This window comes from Papio anubis, chromosome 9, assembly GCF_008728515.1.
Source record: "Papio anubis isolate 15944 chromosome 9, Panubis1.0, whole genome shotgun sequence".
NCBI classification, from domain to species: domain Eukaryota; kingdom Metazoa; phylum Chordata; class Mammalia; order Primates; family Cercopithecidae; genus Papio; species Papio anubis.
Window position 1 is genome coordinate 19,372,765 of NC_044984.1, and position 19,556 is coordinate 19,392,320.

Genomic DNA, 19,556 nt, shown 5'->3' on the forward strand with positions numbered 1-19,556 from the left:
TTTTGAGGCTAAAACTTTGGGGGAGAAAAGAATTTGAGAGATGATAGATGATATAACAAATAGCTCTAGATTCTGTAAGATCCAACACAGCCACAAATAAAAAAAGAATTGTAAATATAAGTAAGATAAGATAACTAGTCAAGTGACAGTATTTTCAATTATATTTACATAAAGATGAGTGGTTATTTAACTCTTTTTAAAATTCTATTCTAATTTTAAATGTGTGTTCTCCTTAGATAGTTATAAAGGAAAAGAGCAGTAGGTGATCAATTACTCAGGGTAGATTTTCAATTAGTAAATTATCTGTGTTCTTTTTTCCTATTTTCCCTTCTATCAATTGCCTAATTTTAGACATTTGGCTGCTTATTAGAATTTTCTCCAAAATGATAAGGTAGCTTAAAACACTCCATTAATATTTAGAGACCTTGGTATATTTCATGCAAAAGAGCATCACATTTATAGATCAAGGATGTTTCTATGCTGTATATAAATTTTGTCCTGGAATCCTTCTATCACATATAAAAAGTAGCAGTTTGGGTGCTATTATAACACTTACAGGTAAGTAAAACTAACTTTAAAATTCAGTGGTGTTGAAATATAATATAACAAAGAAATAGGCTATACTTATATCTTCCTTTCTATCAACAACCTTCACAGGTTTCTCAATAATACACTCCAGCTTAAAAATGCAAATCATCCTTAATTTCTAACATTTTAGACTGGCCTGTACATCAGTAGCTGCTGTAAACCTGAACTATTTGCTCATGAAGTCAATAAGAATTCAGCCTTTGGCTGTTTATCAGCAATTTATTGGGCAGGCACTGCATTTTGAGTGGCAGCATTAAAAAAAAAAGGCAGATGATGCGTCTAAAAATGCAAGGTTTCTGCATTTTTCTCTGACTATATGTGAAATAATAAGTATTAATAAAGTTTATCTTGGCAAAATGTTTACTTTTTTAAATCTTAAGTTAATCCCCTATTGTTGTTAATTGGCACAGTTGGAGACTATGTCCTAAATCGTAATGTGAGCTATGACATCTTAGTCAGTCACTCATATTTAGGTGTCTCCTAATTTCTCAGCTTACACATTACTGAAAAGCAGGTTTACACTGCTTTATCCTTAAGCCTACCAGAAAACTGCGATGGATTGTAGACATTTCATCAGGTAATCAATACAAAGTTTTCAAAACTTTGACAATTACCTATTTCTCTAATAGATGAGTAATGTAAGTATTGATATAGGCTTGCACTGCTAACAATGTTTTGGTCAATGACAAACCACATATACCACAGTGGTCCCATATGATTACAATACGGTACTTTGTGCCCTTTCTATGTTTAGATACACAAACATTTACCCTTGTGTTACAACTGCCTACAGTATTTACTACAGTAACATGCTGTACACATTTGTAGCCTAGGGGCAATAGGCTATACCATATAACCGGGATGTGTATAGTAGGTCACACATCTGGTTTGTGTAAGTATATTCTGTGATGTTCATATGATTAAATCACCTCATGATGCATTACCCAATCTCAGGTATTCTTTCATAGCAACAATAAACACACTAAGACAAGCTTCCATCATATGCCAGGCACTATTCTGGTAATTGGAGATACACAGCAAACAAGAAAGATATTCATGGTCCTTGTTCACATGGCACTAACACCCTAGTGAACAGAGATAAATGATAAGTGAGAAAACAAATAAATGAACAAGACCATTTTATATAGTGATAAGTGATATAAATACAATGAAATAGGGTAGGATGATAGTGAGAGAAAAAGTGTGTATGTGCACATGGGGTGTCCAACAAGTTTTTGATAAGATTCTTGGGAAAAAAGCCTTTCGGAAATAAAGTAACATTTGAGGTTAGACTTGATGGAGCACAAGGGGCCAGCTATGTGAAAATCTCTGGATACCAAGGCCTTGAACACGGTTTCCCATTTCACATGTATGAAGACCACAAAGGTGGCTTGGGGTATTAGAGATGCATTCTCCATTTCTGTAGACACTAGCCAAGTGAATGTATTAAAATTTAAAATAAAATAAAATAAAAGCTCAAATGTGATGGGTTAGATCCTCTTCCCAAAAGTTCCGCTCCTCAGTGACACCAACCATGGTTCAAGTATTCAATGGCCACATGTGGTTAGTGGCTACCATACTGGACAGCAGAGGGTCTATCTGTCATTGAAGAAAGCTCTAATAAATAGTGCTTCACCAGTGAAGTAGGAGCATTGGAATAGGAGGAGAGGTCAGAGAGAATTACTTGGAAAGATCATGTAGGTCCTTGTAAAACTGTCATGAGGACTGTGATGAGGACTGGATTCTGCAACTACAATGGGTAGCCTTTGGATCATTTTAAATAGGGGAGGGACATAATTCAATTTATATTTTTAAAGTATTACTCTGCTATATAGAAAATGAATTATAAGTAGGGCAAGATCAGTTAGTTACTGCAGTTATCCTGGCCAAGGAAGATGATGGGTCTTTGGTAGGTTATTATAAGAGGGACGGTGAAAAGTAAATGGATTTAGAATACATTTTAGAGAGGATCAGTGGATTTCCTAATCAACTAAAAGTAAAGCAAGATAAACAAAGGAAAGAATCAAGAGCAGTTCCCTCTTCTGGGGCCTGAGCAACTAGGTAGATGGTTATGTTCTTTACTGGGATGTAAATATATATTTACTGGATGTAAATATATATTGAGAAAATATATTTTGGGTGGATAGGGGATAGGGAGGAAGCGAATTGTAAGTTGAGAATTTTGTTTTGGATACCATATATTTTAGCTGCCTATTAGATATAAATATATAATAATCAGATAGGTAGCAGAGAATGATTGAACCCATACTACGGAATGTAAACTTACTGAATTTTACAATAGAATCCCCTGATGCTTAACTATATTTAATAAAGCTCAAATGTGATGGGTTGGATCCTCTTCCCAAAAACTATAAAAACAGGTTTGCTAGATTTGGCTAAGTGTAAGATTTATCAAGTAAAATTTAAATGTTTATTTCTGATGTCCATGTTCTACTATTTTTCTGCATGTACAACGTTTTCCTTATTCTTCAGCTGTGTTGTCACTTTCTTAAACTAGGACTCACCATGATCTGTAGAAAATGGGCAGTGTTGATATGTGATTGCTCCCTATCCAGTTTATGTATTGCAGCTTATTTCATTTAATGTACTCTGTTAAAGGTACATTATTAGTTGCTTCTTTCAGTTAGTATAGCCCTGCAGGTTTCTGTATCTCTCTAACATTAGCATTTTGTTGTTTTTGTTCATTTGCCTCTGGGTTCTCGATGGTATGGGGGGAGAATCTACCTTCTTTTCTTTCGATGGGACAAATAACTTTTTGATTATGATTTGTTAAAGAAACCTGGATGCCGGCCGGGCGCGGTGGCTCACGCCTGTAACCCCAGCACTTTGGGAGGCCGAGGCGGGCGAATCACGAGGTCAAGAGATTGAGACCATCCTGGCTAACACAGTGAAATCCCGTCTCTACTAAAAATGCAAAAAATTAGCCGGGCGTGGCGTCGGGCGCCTGTAGTCCCAGCTAATTGGGTGGCTGAGGCAGGAGAATGGCCTGAACCTGGGAGGCGGAGCTTGCAGTGAGCCGAGATCGCGCCACTGCACTTCAGCCTAGGCGACTGAGTGAGACTGTGTCTCAAAAAAAAAAAAAAATTATATCCTCCTTATTTTATTGAAGAGTTCTAGGATGTTATTGTTTAACACGTGGATTTAGGATATTCTTGTTTTGCTGCCATTAACAAATGCCATTTTTTCCTGTTACAACTTCTAAAAAACGTCTGCTTCCCCTACCCTAAGTGTTCAGTTTTTATGATAATATTATATTAAATTTTCTAAAGAACTGAGATAATTGTGGGGGTAGGGGACAGATAAAATTGAAATATTCTAAAATTTCCCTTACTCTGCTTTTCTTTTTAACATTGATATATGCCAGACTTTTACAGTTTATTATTTTAATATGTCATTTTTGATGCCAACAGATATGAACGATTTTCCAATCAAGGGTTTTCACTCCGACGTGTCCCAGGTAGGATCTGGCATATGAATCATATGTCTAAAAAGGAAACTCATGAAAGTATGTGTGCGTGCTAGGGGGCTCATTTGTCTTTGGCAGAGACATTGCTGCTCCTGTTTCCTTAATTATTAAACAGATGGTGCCTACTGCCATTGACTAGCTGCCCAACTCATACTCCTGGGTGGTAGCACAATTCTGGACATCTGACAGAGAGAAGCTGTACCTTTACAGTTTCTCATATCTACTTATGTCATAATATTAATATCTGCCTCCTACTAGAGCAGGCTGCTTCCCATGAAGCTGTTTAAAACTTAAACCATCTTCTCCCCCTGTCCCCATAAATTAATTTTATCTTAAGGATCTCCTTTTGGCTTTTTTTATTGCTTCATGTCTACACACAAAATACAGTGGCATATTGAATCAATTATCTAAATGCTTTAGGCTGTAAATACACTTTAACCTGGAATGTCAAGATAATTAAGACAAAATTGGATTAAGATTATTATTAGTGAGGGCAAATGACATCTAAGATGGCCATGTTAAAAGTGGAGTATCATATTCTTGTTTTAGTTTTAAAAAGACAACCAGATCCCAAGGAACATCAATAGAGTTTAAGTCCATTGAATAGATACTGAATTCTTTTTCATAATCTGCCAAAAAAAAAAAAAAAAGTTAGCTTGAAAATTTTCTTTTAGTTTCTCAAATATCACATTGCTGCTGTACATGAACCTTTACTCATTAATAACTAAGGTCCTGATTTTTTTCATATGCTTTGCTCAAAGATGTAGTATTTTGCAGCCATAGTCAGTCTTCTAAGATCTCTCCTGGTATTAACCCACCTATCCTCACCTCTCCCTTGAGGTTTTTCTTTAATTTTTGATGAACTATCTGGGCTTCTAAACTTTGTTAACCTGTTTTGAGGATATGGTCACTAAATCTCAATGTAATTTTACCTTCCACAGTCAAGAACTGTTGTGTAATACTCATACACTGGATTTAAATGACTGCTGCCTCTCCTTCCTTTCTTTTTATATTATTGTGGTCTAGGTAAGGCTGATTCTTCCATCATTTGAACCAACAGGCCAGGCTTGGGTTCTCATAAAACAGACCTTCCAGCAGGAGCAACCAAAGGATTACAATGTCACCTGAAATTGGACTGCTGTTGTACCTGACTTGGGAGCATCTTTGAATAAGACAGAAGTGGCTGTCATTTTCAGGGACAGTAGAAAGTATGTTGGCTCTCATCTGCCAAGTAGGCAAACACTATCTTTTTTTATTTTTTTTCCCTCCAACGTCCTAGGGAGTTCAGCCTCAGGACCAGCCGCAGCCCCGCCCCCCCCACACCCCGGGGCTGCGGTGGGCTGGGCGGTGGATCAGCCTCAGCAGCCCCTGCTCCAGCCTGTATGTTGAACCGGCAGCTTTCCCAGCAAAGGAGCAATCGAGCTGAGGGTAGCGCCTCCTCCGGAGGAGGGGGCGGGAGCTCGGCTGAGAAAGCTTTCCTAGGGAGTTGCCTTAAAGAAAGAAAGCGGAATTGTCGATCACTCCAGTTGCCAGTTCTATACAATTTCAAGCAGTCGTCTCCACTCGTTTCCCCTTTGCAAAACTGCAAATCGCCACCAACCTTGCATCAAAAAGAAGTGGGGAGAAAAAAAAAAAAAGTAAATTTCCTTCTCCCTTCTCACCCTCCCTTTCCTCTCACCCTCCCTTCCTCTCTTGCTCGCTCCTTCTCCCTCCCTCCCTTCTGCGGCTGCCGCTAGTCTCTCGGTCTGGCTCTCTCTCCGTCGGGACTTAGCAACTTTTTATTTCTCAGCCCCTTTTCCTTTTTTTTTTTTTTTTTTCCATCCTTTGCCATGAATTGGATTGACAGAGGCGGGGGAGGCTTTGCTTTCTGCCCCATGGAATGGCGATTCGCGTCCTGGGGCCGTGCCGGGGAGAATCGGCCGAGGAGAAAGAAAGAGTGATAGAAAAAGAGCTGCAGGAAGGAAGAGAAGGGAGACCTCCATCTGCCGCGGGCCCGGCGCGCTGCAGCGCAGCGCCGAGCTGCGCCTCGGAATGGCCCGGAGCCCGCCCCGCGCCCCAGACTCCTCCAGCGTCAGCGGCTCCTGTGCGCGGGATGCATTGGGCAATTTTTGAAATCCTGAAGTAGGAAGAGACCCCGGAGGATATAAGTCGGGGGTGGGGGTAGAACAGATAATCTGTAAAAGATATTCAAAGAGAGAAAAGGGGAATCCTGATCGTTTCTGCCCGTGCTTGCTTTCAACTTGAGCGTGCTAGCTTTTAACTTGAAGAAGTCTCATTGGAGCATCTAGCATTCTCCAGGAGTTATTCAAAAGCTGAAACTTTCGGTGGATTGTGGGCCTCGGGAGAAGGATTCCGAGGGTGGAATTGGGAAGAGCGTGTGTGTGTGTGTGTGTGCACGCGCGCGCGCGCGTGTGGGTCGGGGCGGGGGCGTCGGGGGGCCACTGGGAATTCGGTGAAGAGGGCACCCCATACCATGGCAGTGCCCGGCGACGCTGCACGAGTCAGGGACAAGCCCGTCCACAGTGGGGTGAGTCAAGCCCCCACGGCGGGCCGGGACTGCCACCATCGTGCGGAGCCCGCATCGCCGCGGGACTCGGGCTGCCGTGGCTGCTTGGGAGACCTAGTGCTGCAGCCGCTCCGGCGCTCTCGGAAACTTTCCTCCGCGCTGTGCGCGGGCTCCCTGTCCTTTCTGCTGGCGCTGCTGGTGAGGCTGGTTCGCGGGGAGGTCGGCTGTGACCTGGAGCAGTGTAAGGAGGCGGCTGCGGAGGAGGAGGAGGAAGCAGCCCCGGGAGCAGAAGGGGGCGTCTTCCCGGGGCCTCGGGGAGGTGCTCCCGGGGGCGGCGCGCGGCTCAGCCCCTGGCTGCAGCCCTCGGCGCTGCTCTTCAGTCTCCTGTGTGCCTTCTTCTGGATGGGCTTGTACCTCCTGCGCGCCGGGGTGCGCCTGCCTCTGGCTGTCGCGCTGCTGGCCGCCTGCTGTGGGGGGGAAGCGCTCGTCCAGATTGGGCTGGGCGTCGGGGAGGATCACTTACTCTCGCTCCCAGCCGCGGGGGTGGTGCTCAGCTGCTTGGCCGCCGCGACATGGCTGGTGCTGAGGCTGAGGCTGGGCGTCCTCATGATCGCCTTGACTAGCGCGGTCAGGACCGTGTCCCTCATTTCCTTAGAGAGGTTCAAGGTCGCCTGGAGACCTTACCTGGCGTACTTGGCCGGCGTGCTGGGGATCCTCTTGGCCAGGTACGTGGAACAAATCTTGCCGCAGTCCGCGGAGGCGGCTCCAAGGGAGCATTTGGGGTCCCAGCTGATTGCTGGGACCCAGGAAGATATCCCGGTGTTTAAGAGGAGGAGGCGGTCCAGCTCTGTCGTGTCCGCCGAGATGTCCGGCTGCAGCAGCAAGTCCCATCGGAGGACCTCCCTGCCCTGTATACCGAGGGAACAGGTAAGCACCGGCAACTCCTCTCTCGGCTCTTGGGGAAACTTGAAACACTTGGGAACCGGCGCAGAGTGGAGAGAATCCGAGCGCTGGCAACTAAAGGGAAGATAGCCTAGAAAAGTGGTCTAACTTCAGAATTAATAAGAAACTAGCAGGTTCCCACCCCCCCTTTCACACAATAGTTTTATAACGGGAACAACTGAAACACGATTGAGTAACAAAACTAGATGGCATGTGTAGGGTCTTCCACAGCTGGGCCAACTTTTTAGATCTGCTACACCTGGTGTATGGCTTGCCTACTCTTTTCGGTACTCTTACGCTTTCCTTCCTTAGCAGAAATTTTAGAATTGAGTTTACTCTTTTAGCAATGAGTGATTTTTTTTAACACACAGATTTCACTAGATTTCTACTTTTTAAAAAGTAAAATGTCTTTTTAATGAAATGATATTAAACATTTATGAAACCCAGTAAAAGGATTCCAGAGGTGAGGAATTGATACACATTTTCTGGTTTTGCAGTGAGTTTTATTTGGAGAGGCTGCAGCTGATAGTACCCAGTTTGTTTTTAAATATAATTTAGGGGCATGCATTATTCCATGCTAGTGTGTTTTGTATCACAAACTTCAACTTGGGGAATAATATGTCTGAACTTTGGAATTGTTCAAAATTGTCAACTGCGCTTTAGTGTCAACTAAAAACAAAACAGTTCCTTTAGTATGTGCATACTTAAGTGGATACTTGTAAATTCAAATGGATTTATGTAGATTTTACAGGAAATACTAATTTGGGAGACCATTTCTAAGATTGCTGGAGATGTATATCTTCCTACAACGTGGGAGGAGGAGGAACCTGGGATTATAAAGTTGTAAATAAAACTTTAGTCACTTTTGGGGATGAGTCTCCTTATTATCATTAAATGAGTTAAAAGTATAGAACAGTTGCTCTAAACGGGATAAAAAAACAAATCCCAATTTTAAATGCATATTGTGTCTAAAAAAGCATACTGAAGTATATGCTTCTCTAGTTGAAGCAGATTTGTTCACCTCTGTCTGAAGTGGATTTGACACTTGATGGGGAGGAGGAGCTGGTTAGACACAGCAAGTGGAAATTTACACTTTTCCCTTTAAATTAATGCCTACCTATGGTACTATTAGGACAACTTTAGGGAGCAAGAGAATATCCTAAGATAAAGTAAGCTTTTTCTTTTAAGGTTATTCTGTGGATAATCATTTGGGTATTTCTAAGAAATAGCAGTCACCATATGGTGTGGGTGGCTAGTTTGTTTCTGAAATGGAGTTGATTACACAGACCTATGGCTGTTTGACATTATTTAACAGAGTAGATGACAGCATCATAGTCTGTTTATTTTAAAACAAATGTAGTTATTTGCTTTTCGTTTAGATAAAACAAATGCTTCTTGTGTTTAAGCTTACTCTAAGAGTGGAGGAGAAAGCAGGCCACTGACTGATACTTAGTTTTGGTAAAAATTTGGAAATTGTTACAGTAAAGTAAGTTATCTATTTGAGGGTAAACTAACCATTTTGATTTCTTTTCACAGTTATAGAACAGAATGTCTTTTAAACGAAAATATCACAGCTTTAAGTATGTTCAGAATACACTATTCATTAACTTATAGGGCAATATGATGTGACTATTGCAAACTTCACAACCATAATTTCTAAGGAAAATCTGGGATTTAATCGCAACTTGATTCCAAATTGGTATCATTCACCCTGTGGAATATTTTTTAATTTTATATTAACATTTATAAGTTAAGAAATTAAGGGTGGATAGAAGATAAGAAGGTGGTTAGGTAAATTAACCAGTGGCGTTCATTAACCCACAAATTTTTATTGGTTTTCTCTGGTTTAAATTGATAAATGGAGAATTTGAATTATCTGCAAAGTTATCAAAGGAAGCATTGCATATTTAATGTTTTGCTGATTAATGCTGTTGGAAAATGTAATTGCAATCTACTTCTGTAATTTTCTTTGGTCACTATTTTTTTTAAAGGCTGTGTTAGTGAAGATTATTCTAAAGAGAGAAACTTTATGTCTTACGCTTGATGGAAAAACAAGAATACATTTAGCAGAAATTGAGATACTTGAAGTTTTAATGAGGGCATGGGTGAGTGTGTGCGTGTCACTGAAGGCTAGTTTTTATATATATGACCCATTAAAAGTTGTTGCTGAGCATAATTGTGGGGAGTGGGTGGAAACTAACACAGTGTACTATTTTATAAGATAGGACAGTATCTCATATACGTTAACCTTACTGTGTGAAAAGTTCAGGAGCTTACATAGTAAATGGCTTATCTGTTTTATCATAAGGAAACAAACTTCTGATTAAGGGTGCAAAGTGTACCACTGTCATTTGCATACTTTGTGAAGTCAAACATCAAAATAATTATAAAATAAGTATATAACACTCCCCTGAATATCATCTGTCTTTTTTCTGAAGGAATGTTTACTTTCAACTCAAGACAATTCTCATAGGCAACAAGTGAACTTTAAATAGTCATTTAAGAACTTAAAAGCACAGTCTGTCGGAGTCCTCTTGAGAATTTCTTTGCACTTTGCTCATTGTGAGGCTTACCGGTGAGAGAATTTCATCATTTTCTTCTCTGTATGAATGGCAGTGGCTAGTTAACTTATGAACTATCCCTCTTCAGTGACCCTCAGTTCTAAAAGTGCAAAGAGAATATATGATAAAATTCTCATAAGAGAAACCAACTGACAGATACATTTTTCTCTCTCCCTCCCTTTTTTCCTTTCAAGAACCGTAAATCTATAGCCCTGGTGTCTGTGAATGCAAGTGGGAATATCTTTATTCTCAGGAAAGAACAAAGTTTATAGTTCTTTAAAGCTTAAAGAACTATAAAGTTTGTTTGGCTTTTAGTTTAGTCCTGCCAACTCAGTGTCTACAATACTGAGGCTGATTTTGTAGATGAGTGTGTCAAACTACTTTTTTGGTTGCCCGTGTTAAGAAGGCAAGTGTCTGTTAAGGTGGGTGTATCTTTTCTAAGTGGACTTTCGCATCCCAGAGCAGATATGTCTCTCTCAAAGTACCACTGTGCCCTCGGCCCTAAACATGGGAATATACAGAGGTACCTAGACTTTCTTGGACTGTTAGATATTATGCATGATTAATATGTTATTTTTCATTGTAAAATTTTAATTTTGCAATTTTTTGCTTTTGGAAATTGTATTTGAAGGGGTGTCTCTCCATTCTCTTTATAAATAAAGAATTATAATTGGCTGCTCATTCCTCTCTAATTACTGAGACCACCTTACACATTCACTTTTGAAAGATTTCAAACCAATGCAATTTTATTTTAGTTACCTATTAAGAAAAATTTTATATTTTTACCTGTGGTTTCAGATAAACACAAAGGCATATGACTGTTACATTAATGCATCTGTACCACTTAATGATGACATTTTTTGTGATGGATACAACATCATCCATTTTGATCTTAGTTATTAAAAGAAGAGTCAAGTTTTTCATCACTGATGTGAGAAACATACTTTTAGGAGAGAAAGCAAACAACAGCAAAGCAAAAATAGGAGAAATGGGTATGGTGTTTGATGGTAGGCACTGGATGGGAGGCATTGTTATTCGTTGACAAAAAAACTTGCTTATTCTCAAAATGTAGAATACATTGTTTAAATTCCTAAATGCCTTTCAATATAAACATATTGCTCAAATTGAGTAAGTTTCAGAAATAATCATGGACTTTTAATTAAATTGTAACTTCTGCATTTCAGTAGTGTTACTCAGTTTATGGTGATTCAACGAACAATACTGATTACTTTTGACTTGGTGATAGAATTAAAATTAATTAATGTTAATTTCTCAAAATACTGAAAAGGGAAAACAAGATTTCCTTATCCCTCGGGAAAGGTGAAGGAAAAGAATTTTTTTGTGTGTGGGGGACAAAAATTGTGATTTTACTTTGTGAATACAGATATTTAAAGCATACTGAAAAACTTTTTTAAGTGACATAAATAGTCAGTGAATCTATATAAATTTACAGAGGCTGGAAGGAGTGAACACAGTAATTTTACTCTTTCTGCATTGAGTTGAAAGTGTAAAAAGTTAAAACTGTAGAACTGAAAGAAATGCTGTGTATGCTGGGCTGTCATGTTAATTAAATAAACAACCAGAACAGTGACTCTGTGTATGAAATACATTTTGAAAAGCCTTGGGGGAGGGGGTGCAGGCAGGCAAGGGTGAATGACACTGGCATGAAAAAACATTCATTCTATCTGCAGTGACATTTGCGTGAATTTGTTGTAGTCTATTAGGAAATTCAGCTCTGAGAAATAATCTCTTCAGAGTGCTAGTTGAATAAAGGCTTTACAAATTCAATTTTACTTCTGTTCTAAGCAAGTTCTCATTCTGTCAAGGTAGGATGTTTATAAACCTCAAAATTAGAAGTATGCCTATATATTTTGAGATTTTTCCATTAATACGGTTTGTGTCAGTCAGCCCAGTAGAGTCAACGTCGACTTCATTGAAAACGTGTGTTATTTTATCTATCAAAAGAAACAGTTTATTTTGGGATTAGGATGGGAGTTGTATTTTTGAGAAAGAGTTATTGTTGTGAGTTGTACTGTCCTGGATGTGTGAAGATAATCAATGCAGCTATTGTATCATGCTTTTGCATTGGCTGATGGCGGAATGTCTTATGCTCCCGGAAGTAATGCATAACCCTACAGGTTTATGGTGAATTGTTTACTTGGCTGCCATGTGTCTCCTCTTCATTGGAGTCTTCCTGCTCCATTTCTGTGTGGTGTTTATGTCTTCTAAAAAAACCCCCTCAAATTGAGATTAAAAAATTGTATGCTTATATTCTGCATTCATGTGTTTAATGAACCTCTGTGAAATAATTCTAAAGACCCTCAGAAAGTCCAGTCTCCTATTCTTGTACCTAAAGATGTGTTCCATTAGTGTTCAAATGAAGATAATTCCTTTATATAGAAACTTGAATCCTTTTGGTAATTACCTATATATAGTTTCACGATAGTATTTTTTTATTAAAGGATTTTTTTTTTTTTTTTTTTTTTTTAGTAAGGCTACTGTGGAATTGTTTTAACTTTGAACTGCGAATGTATGTTTGTGCTGTTATTGATATAAAATATACAGATTTCATTACTGAAAAAAAGTCTTAACAGATGCGCCTGAGTTGTAGTTTAGAGGAAGATGTGTTGTATAACAATTGTAAAAAATATTAGTTGGCCATACCTGTTCATTGTGAATGTGTACCAGTGTTTTAAAAGAAGATCCTACCTGTAGCTAATGTTACCCATTATCCATGAAGGCCTTTGATCAATCAACCTACCAGGTCTCAAATCAACACATTTTATCTGTGCATTAGTCCTCGTGCTAAAAATGATACAAATCATACACAGAGAGATGTGACACAGCATTGTCTCTCCAAAGTTTACAGCCTGGTGAGAGTAATGAGACATGAACATAAGAAAAAGGGAAGTCACAGTGAAATCTTAGATAATGGAGAAATGCATATAATAACTTAGAGCAGGTTTTTAACCTGGCTCCAGGACTCATTCACCTCTGCTCTGAAATTATATGCAAAACTTCATTTGTTCATTCTTACGAGCAAAAAGTCTTAGTGTCATAGGTTTTCAGAAGGTCCTCAACACATACATGGTTAAACATCAATGGTTTAGATTTTAAGCAACTTTACATTTTGAAGATATGGAGAATATTTTGGAAAATGGAAATTAGTTTGATATACCTCTACAGTCTGCTCTGAAACAAAGGTAAAATATTGTTAGATTTAGGACATGTTACACTTCAAAATAGTGCACTGATTGTATTAATGTCGAGTGAGTTTATGACTGTAAACAGCTGGTTGCACTGATATTTTAAATGCTTAATTCTGAAAAGGCTGTAATTAGCAGACGAGAATTATTCTGATTTTAGAGAGAAGGAAACTGAGAGTTAGCTAAATGTGTGAAGATAGCCCAAGGCAAGATGGCTTTTGTCCATTTCCTCTTTGACTTGACTATGCTACTGGGGAAACACAGCAGGAAAGGAGTCAGGCTGGTAACTTTAAGCCTTGGTATTATTTGTCATTTTTCACGTGGAGCCAACTCTAAATTCTCATTCAGTATTATAAGATTGAGTCATCAGATTGAGTGTCAGATGTGTAAATAACACAAAACTTGTTCAGCCCTTACAATGAATTTTCTGGTAATCAGATAATACCAGGTAGCCCCTGGAATGAATTATTCTTGACTTTGTCGCATAAATAAATATCAGTTGTGCTGAAAAGTCTAACTTTGTGGAGTCTTATCAAACAAAAGTATTTAGCAGTGGCTGAAATATTGAATAGTTTTATTTTAGATTTTCAATGCGTTGATTTTTGTATGTTCAGGATTTCAAAATTGCAGGCAAAACATAATCTGCAAATCGGTAAGGCATTTCTCCATTAGCAAAAACAGCTGGTAATTTTTTTCACCTGTTATTTTGCAGTGTTTCCTTAGAATTTCATTAAAATATAAGTAAATAGGATATAATATCAGAGGAGGTCATGAAGAACATTACCATTTCGAAGATGGAAAGCTATTTGAGAAGAGTCACCAACTAAGCAATGTCTGTGTTTTTTATCTGATTAGAGCTGTCATTTCTTATTTAGGAATCTGTGAATGATTATTAAAGCTTTCAAGGATAGCCAGTCTTGCTAGCAATAGTAATAACATTACTTTAAGGGTACTCATGTTCTTTCATCCTGAGAAGATGACTGATTATAAGGGGCACATGTTGTTTGCTGAGGTGTGTGTATGTACATGTGCGTGTGTGTACCTGTATGTGCATTTATGATTTGTGTGTGTGCGTGTGTGGTTTTCCCCTGGCAGAAAATTGCTTTGGTTGTATCAATTTAGTGAAGAAACAGTGTCACCCAGTGGCTTTGATGAAAACAGTCCTATAAACATTATAGATAAGCACTGTCCAATAGAGATGCAACACAAGCCATACATTTGATTTTACATTTTCTAGAGGCCATACACACCCAAGAAATGGGTGAAATGAATTATAATAATATGCTTTATTTAACCCAGCATAGCATGTCAAGATGTAATCAGTATAAAAAAAAAGAAATATTTTGCATTCTCTTTCTTTGTGAGTCTAAATATCTTGTGTGTGTTTTACACTTAAAGCACATTTCAGTTTGGCCTAGCCCCATTTCAAGTATTAAATAGACACAGGGGGCTAATGGCTGCCATATTGGGCAGTGCAGCTCTGTATTTTTAAAGATTTGTAATATTTGAGATACTGATGTCACCTCTTCAGTTATAATGAAAAATCTTTGTAGATTTAATAACAATGTACAGTCTTTACAATTATATCTGTAATCTTGATAGCTCAGTTTTGTACCACTCTAATAGTTGCCAAGTCTATCTCCCCTTCATTTCTCATTATTGCGTTTATTTTAAAATATGATTATTTTCGTTGGAGAGGGAGATTTAGCAGAGTTCCTTAATAAAAGACCTTTATGTTAACCTGATTTATAACACAGTATCAATATTTCCAGTTAATTATGAATTTGCCTTTAGGAGTTTGGTATGTAACGGGCATTGCTTATGGATACACTGTAAACACAACACATGTTCATAATGATTAGTCTATAATTGGGTTATCTAATGTCTCTTTAGAAATGAAAGTGCTTATGTTTGTAGAGCAGGTCATTATCTTTGTAATTTAGGAAACTAAAAGTCACAAACCTGCTCGTCGCTTTAATGGATGAAAATTGTAACAGTGTCTGTAAAGGGCTGATGACTTTTCAGTATTGCTTATATAAATACCACTTTCATGGAAACACAATGAAAATGGTTCATTTTGTGTATAGAGTGGATTGGAGATTTTGATAGTGTGGAATTTTTAAACTAGGAGTTGAGATTAGGTGACTTTTGGAGCCATTTTCTGAGTTCTCTCTGGTTTGCAATTTCAAACTGATTTCAGATGAAAAAGTCTGGAAATGTTTAATGTCATGTCCTCTCCATCACCTTTCCTGACTCTGTGAATTCATTAACAGTAGCCATAATTCCAAAGCTACATCAAGAAATAAAGAGAAAATTATATATGGCATTTTACTTTAATAGATTAACTTTTTAAAAGACATTTATTTTGTGTATAATGTTTATATCTGTGTGTGATACTCTCAGTGCTTGGGACAAGGTATATTATTTATTTTTACACGCAGATTAAGTATAGATAGATTTTTATCATAGGTACATAGATTTTCACTTACTAGGAATTCTAAAAAGATCAAAAGGCAATAGAATCATGGTATACAAAGAAGCACATTTGGATAAAATGAAATAATGTGGACACTGGCTCACTTCTGGTAAAGTTGACTTAATTTAGACTTCTTGAAGAAGCTAGCTGAAGAATGAAATGTCATTGTAACACACATCTGTTGCTTGAAAGAGTTTATACTTGAATGTAACTAGTTACTGTTAGCTCTGGTCAATTTTGAAGTTGATTTAAATTAATATAGAGGATGTTCCGATACCCTTTTTTTTTTTTTTTTGTCAGTCTTTTTCTGTTCTCCATCTCTATCTACATACACATTTTATTTCATTTCATTTTCTTTTTACCTAATAGATTATTCTCCCTCAGAATGTGTTTCAAATTTTAAGGAATGCCATTCTGTCTCTCCCAGTACCTTGTTAGAATATTGAAATACGTTTATGCAAGAATCTTGTGGTTTTGGTTTAATAGGATTTTAGTAAAAATTTTCCATCTTGTGAAGTAAGTTTAAATAACTGAATATTTATGCTATGTCTGTGGCAAGTGTTTCCTTCTCTCCAGGTATAAACCACTTAAAGAGACCTAATGGAAGTTTGAAGTCATAGAGATATTATTCAGTGGGGAATGTTTAATTTTGTGGCAACTGCTATACTGCTATGTGGAATCAGCATCCTTAGCCCATTTTTAAGCTGGCATGGACACAAATAAATGAAAGAGTTTTTATTTTTTATCGTATTTTAGAGATCCACTTCAGAAATGCTCCTTAGCAAGCAGTGTTTGTCCTCGTGGTATGAAACATCCCCTTGTTTGGGAGTTATTAATTCGGGGTCCAGCCTCAGCTGCAGTCCCTCAGGAAGTTTGGAAGAGAGAGAGCCTGCTGAACTGCTTATGCTGTATTGAGAATTTGCTTTCTAGTCTCAGGAACTAAGGAAGTCAGATTCAGATTAAGACAATTTTTATTATAAAAGGAATCAAATTTTTGTAGCTTCCTTTTCTCAACCATCAGCATTTCATTTAGAAAATTCTGGCCCAGTGTCTTGCTTATTGTAAGTGCTGGCTGGATGGTAGGAAAAATGGATGAAAAAGAAGTAAGAGACCTTTTTTTTTTTTTTTTTTTGAGACGGAGTCTTGCTCTGTTGTCCAGGCTGGAGTGCAGTGGCCGGATCTCAGCTCACTGCAAGCTCCGCCTCCCGGGTCTACGCCATTCTTCTACCTCAGCCTCCCCAGTAGCTGACTACAGGCGCCCGCCACCTCGTCCGGCTGGGTTTTTTTTGTAATTTTTGGTACAGACGGGGTTTCACCGTGTTAGCCAGGCTGGTCTCGATCTCCTGACCTCGTGATCCGCCCATCTCGGCCTCCCAAGGTGCTGGGATTACAGGCTTGAGCCACCGCGCCCGGCCTATAAGAGACTTTTAACTTGAAATATTTATCTCCCCATTCTCCTGAGATTGAGGTGGTGACTTAATTGATTTAAGGAAATTTCTATGGAAAGAAGAGAAGAAATAGACTATCAACAAACCTATACATTTTCATTTTTAACATGATGTTTACATTTTGGTTACTTAAAAAAATATTTTCTTGCATATGTTACATAAGGGGCTGTGCCCTTACTGGTAGGAAATCCCATGTTCAGCATGAGTCCTAGATAACTATTTTTAGTTCACTCTCAACTGAAAATAACCAAAGCTACCACCAAGATCATTGTACTATAAAACTTTGAAAGATTTCAGGGTTCATCTTTTAGAAAAATAAAATATCAAGTGTATTTCACATTCAACTAATACGTTGAGAGAGAACAAACTCTGTCTTTATTTTCTTCCATTCCATCCCACAGGGGTCTGACAGGTGCTCTTCGGCTATCACCTTTTTTACACTCCAGTAGTCTGCATTCTTGTTGAAGGTCCTTACTGAATAGCTGTGTTTTGTGAAAAGTCTCATGTAAGGCAAATGCCATCTCTTTAGCTTTTAATTGTGATCAATTACAAAACAAAGTTTGAGATGGTTGCTTCCAGAGATGACATTGTGAAATTGACTTTTTAAAAATGTCATCCAACCGCAGTGCTAGTTCCATCATGTGGAATGATCTAGAAATTTGGTAGCCTAATTTCAGAGTCAAGTTGAACTGAAAAATCAGAAGCTTATAGGGTTTTATGGAATAATAAATTCAGCTTTTTAGTCATTTTTCTTTGGTCCTCCTAGTTTTTAATAGAACTTGACTTGTGAAAATCGAACAATTTAAGTCAGATAAGAATGTTTTGTTGCTGTAGTTTTAATACTGAGAGAAGGTACAATATTTTCATATCCTCTCACTGAAATCAGAGACATATCTTTTGAGTATGTTAGGAAGATGATCATGACAGTAGATGAACTAGGAATACAATGTTTAGGGAAAAAGTGATTTCCAATCTTATGGTTTCAAGTTTCTTTTTATCTGTAGATGTCAAGTGTTCTCACAGGCAGACTTTTTAGAGTTTGCTATCACTGACAGCTTCCAGAGTTTGAGAGTTTTTTGAATATACTGTTTTTAAAAATCTCAATATGGTTTTTATTTGAAAAAATATATTATTAACTGAGACATTCATTATAAATTAAACTGAAATAAAATATAATGAAGCTATTTGTGAGTTTAAATTTTGTAAAACATTTTAGAAGCAAAATCATTTGTTTGCATTCTGAGACAAGGAGCTGTGTGTATCATCTTGAATCGTGTCTGTTTTTATTCCTAGGGATTGTTTTTCCTATAATTGGAGGTTTTTTTTGCTAGATAAGTAGGATCTAAATTACAGCATAGTTATTAAGGCAATAGCCTCATTTTGTCCACTTCTCGTCATTCCTTTTTACTTAAATAACAATTAGATTTACTCATCTTAACCCCTTTACAGAACTACAGCTAGAGCTTTTAAGTGTTTTTAGGGGAACTTCCTTAAGCAATTAACTAGTCCTAATAAAAAGTGTGAGAATTAGATTGGGAATGTTGGATATATATATAACTAAACACCGATTAAGTAAGTTATCTAAAAAATAAAGTGACATTCAGATGTGAAAACCACCATAAAAATGAGTGCCAAAAACAAATGGTAGTATTTTTGTTTGTGCAGAAAGAAGACTAGATCAAAATCATATGAATAATTCCTCAGCTTTCAAAAAATATTTTATGGTCTTTTGAGGACATAATATTAGTTCACATAAAAACTAGAACCCTATATGCTTTGAAAAGAGGAGAAGACACTGAGAAAGACGCTCTTGGAAGCTGGGTGGGAAATGCAGTCATGCATTGCCTCAAGATCTGTCATTAGACCAAAACCACTCAGGGGATGATGGTCTGTGTAAGAGATCCTAATGCTATTCACGAACTCTCCTGACATTCATTAGTTTCCAAGACATTGATTCTTATTCTTTAACTTTTTAGCACATTATCATTTTCACTTATACATGTATGCTAATAGCAATCTTATGTGAACTTTTACCTCTTAGATGACCAGAATTGATTAAAAATGTCAGCAAGATTTTTATTTAAAAATCTCAGAACTTTCTCCATTTTACACTGAATATTTGCTACATTGTAAGCGTTTCAGTATGACCAGATTCTTCTTTTGTTCTAACTTCTCCCCTGTTGATAATTATTCTTATATAACTGTAATGCCATGTTAATCAAACTATTGTTTATGAATTATAACAGTAAATGCCCCTGGTTAATAGATTAATCAACCTGCCTTAGGTGCTTTTGAAGTCTGTGAGGACATTGCTTAATTTCACCTACATGTAATTACATGTC

The 19,556-nt window shown here is 37.7% G+C and overlaps 1 protein-coding gene across 1 annotated transcript in view; it reads left to right on the plus strand.

Moving 5' to 3' along the window:
• Positions 1–6,164: 6,164 nt before the first annotated feature.
• Positions 6,165–19,556, plus strand: part of PDE3A (phosphodiesterase 3A) — a 344,786-nt gene continuing 331,394 nt past the window's right edge. The window contains exon 1 of the mRNA XM_003906085.5: positions 6,165–7,508. Within this exon, the coding sequence (XP_003906134.1) occupies positions 6,549–7,508 (960 nt within the window). The 5' untranslated portion in view covers positions 6,165–6,548. The remainder of the gene's footprint in view (positions 7,509–19,556) is intronic.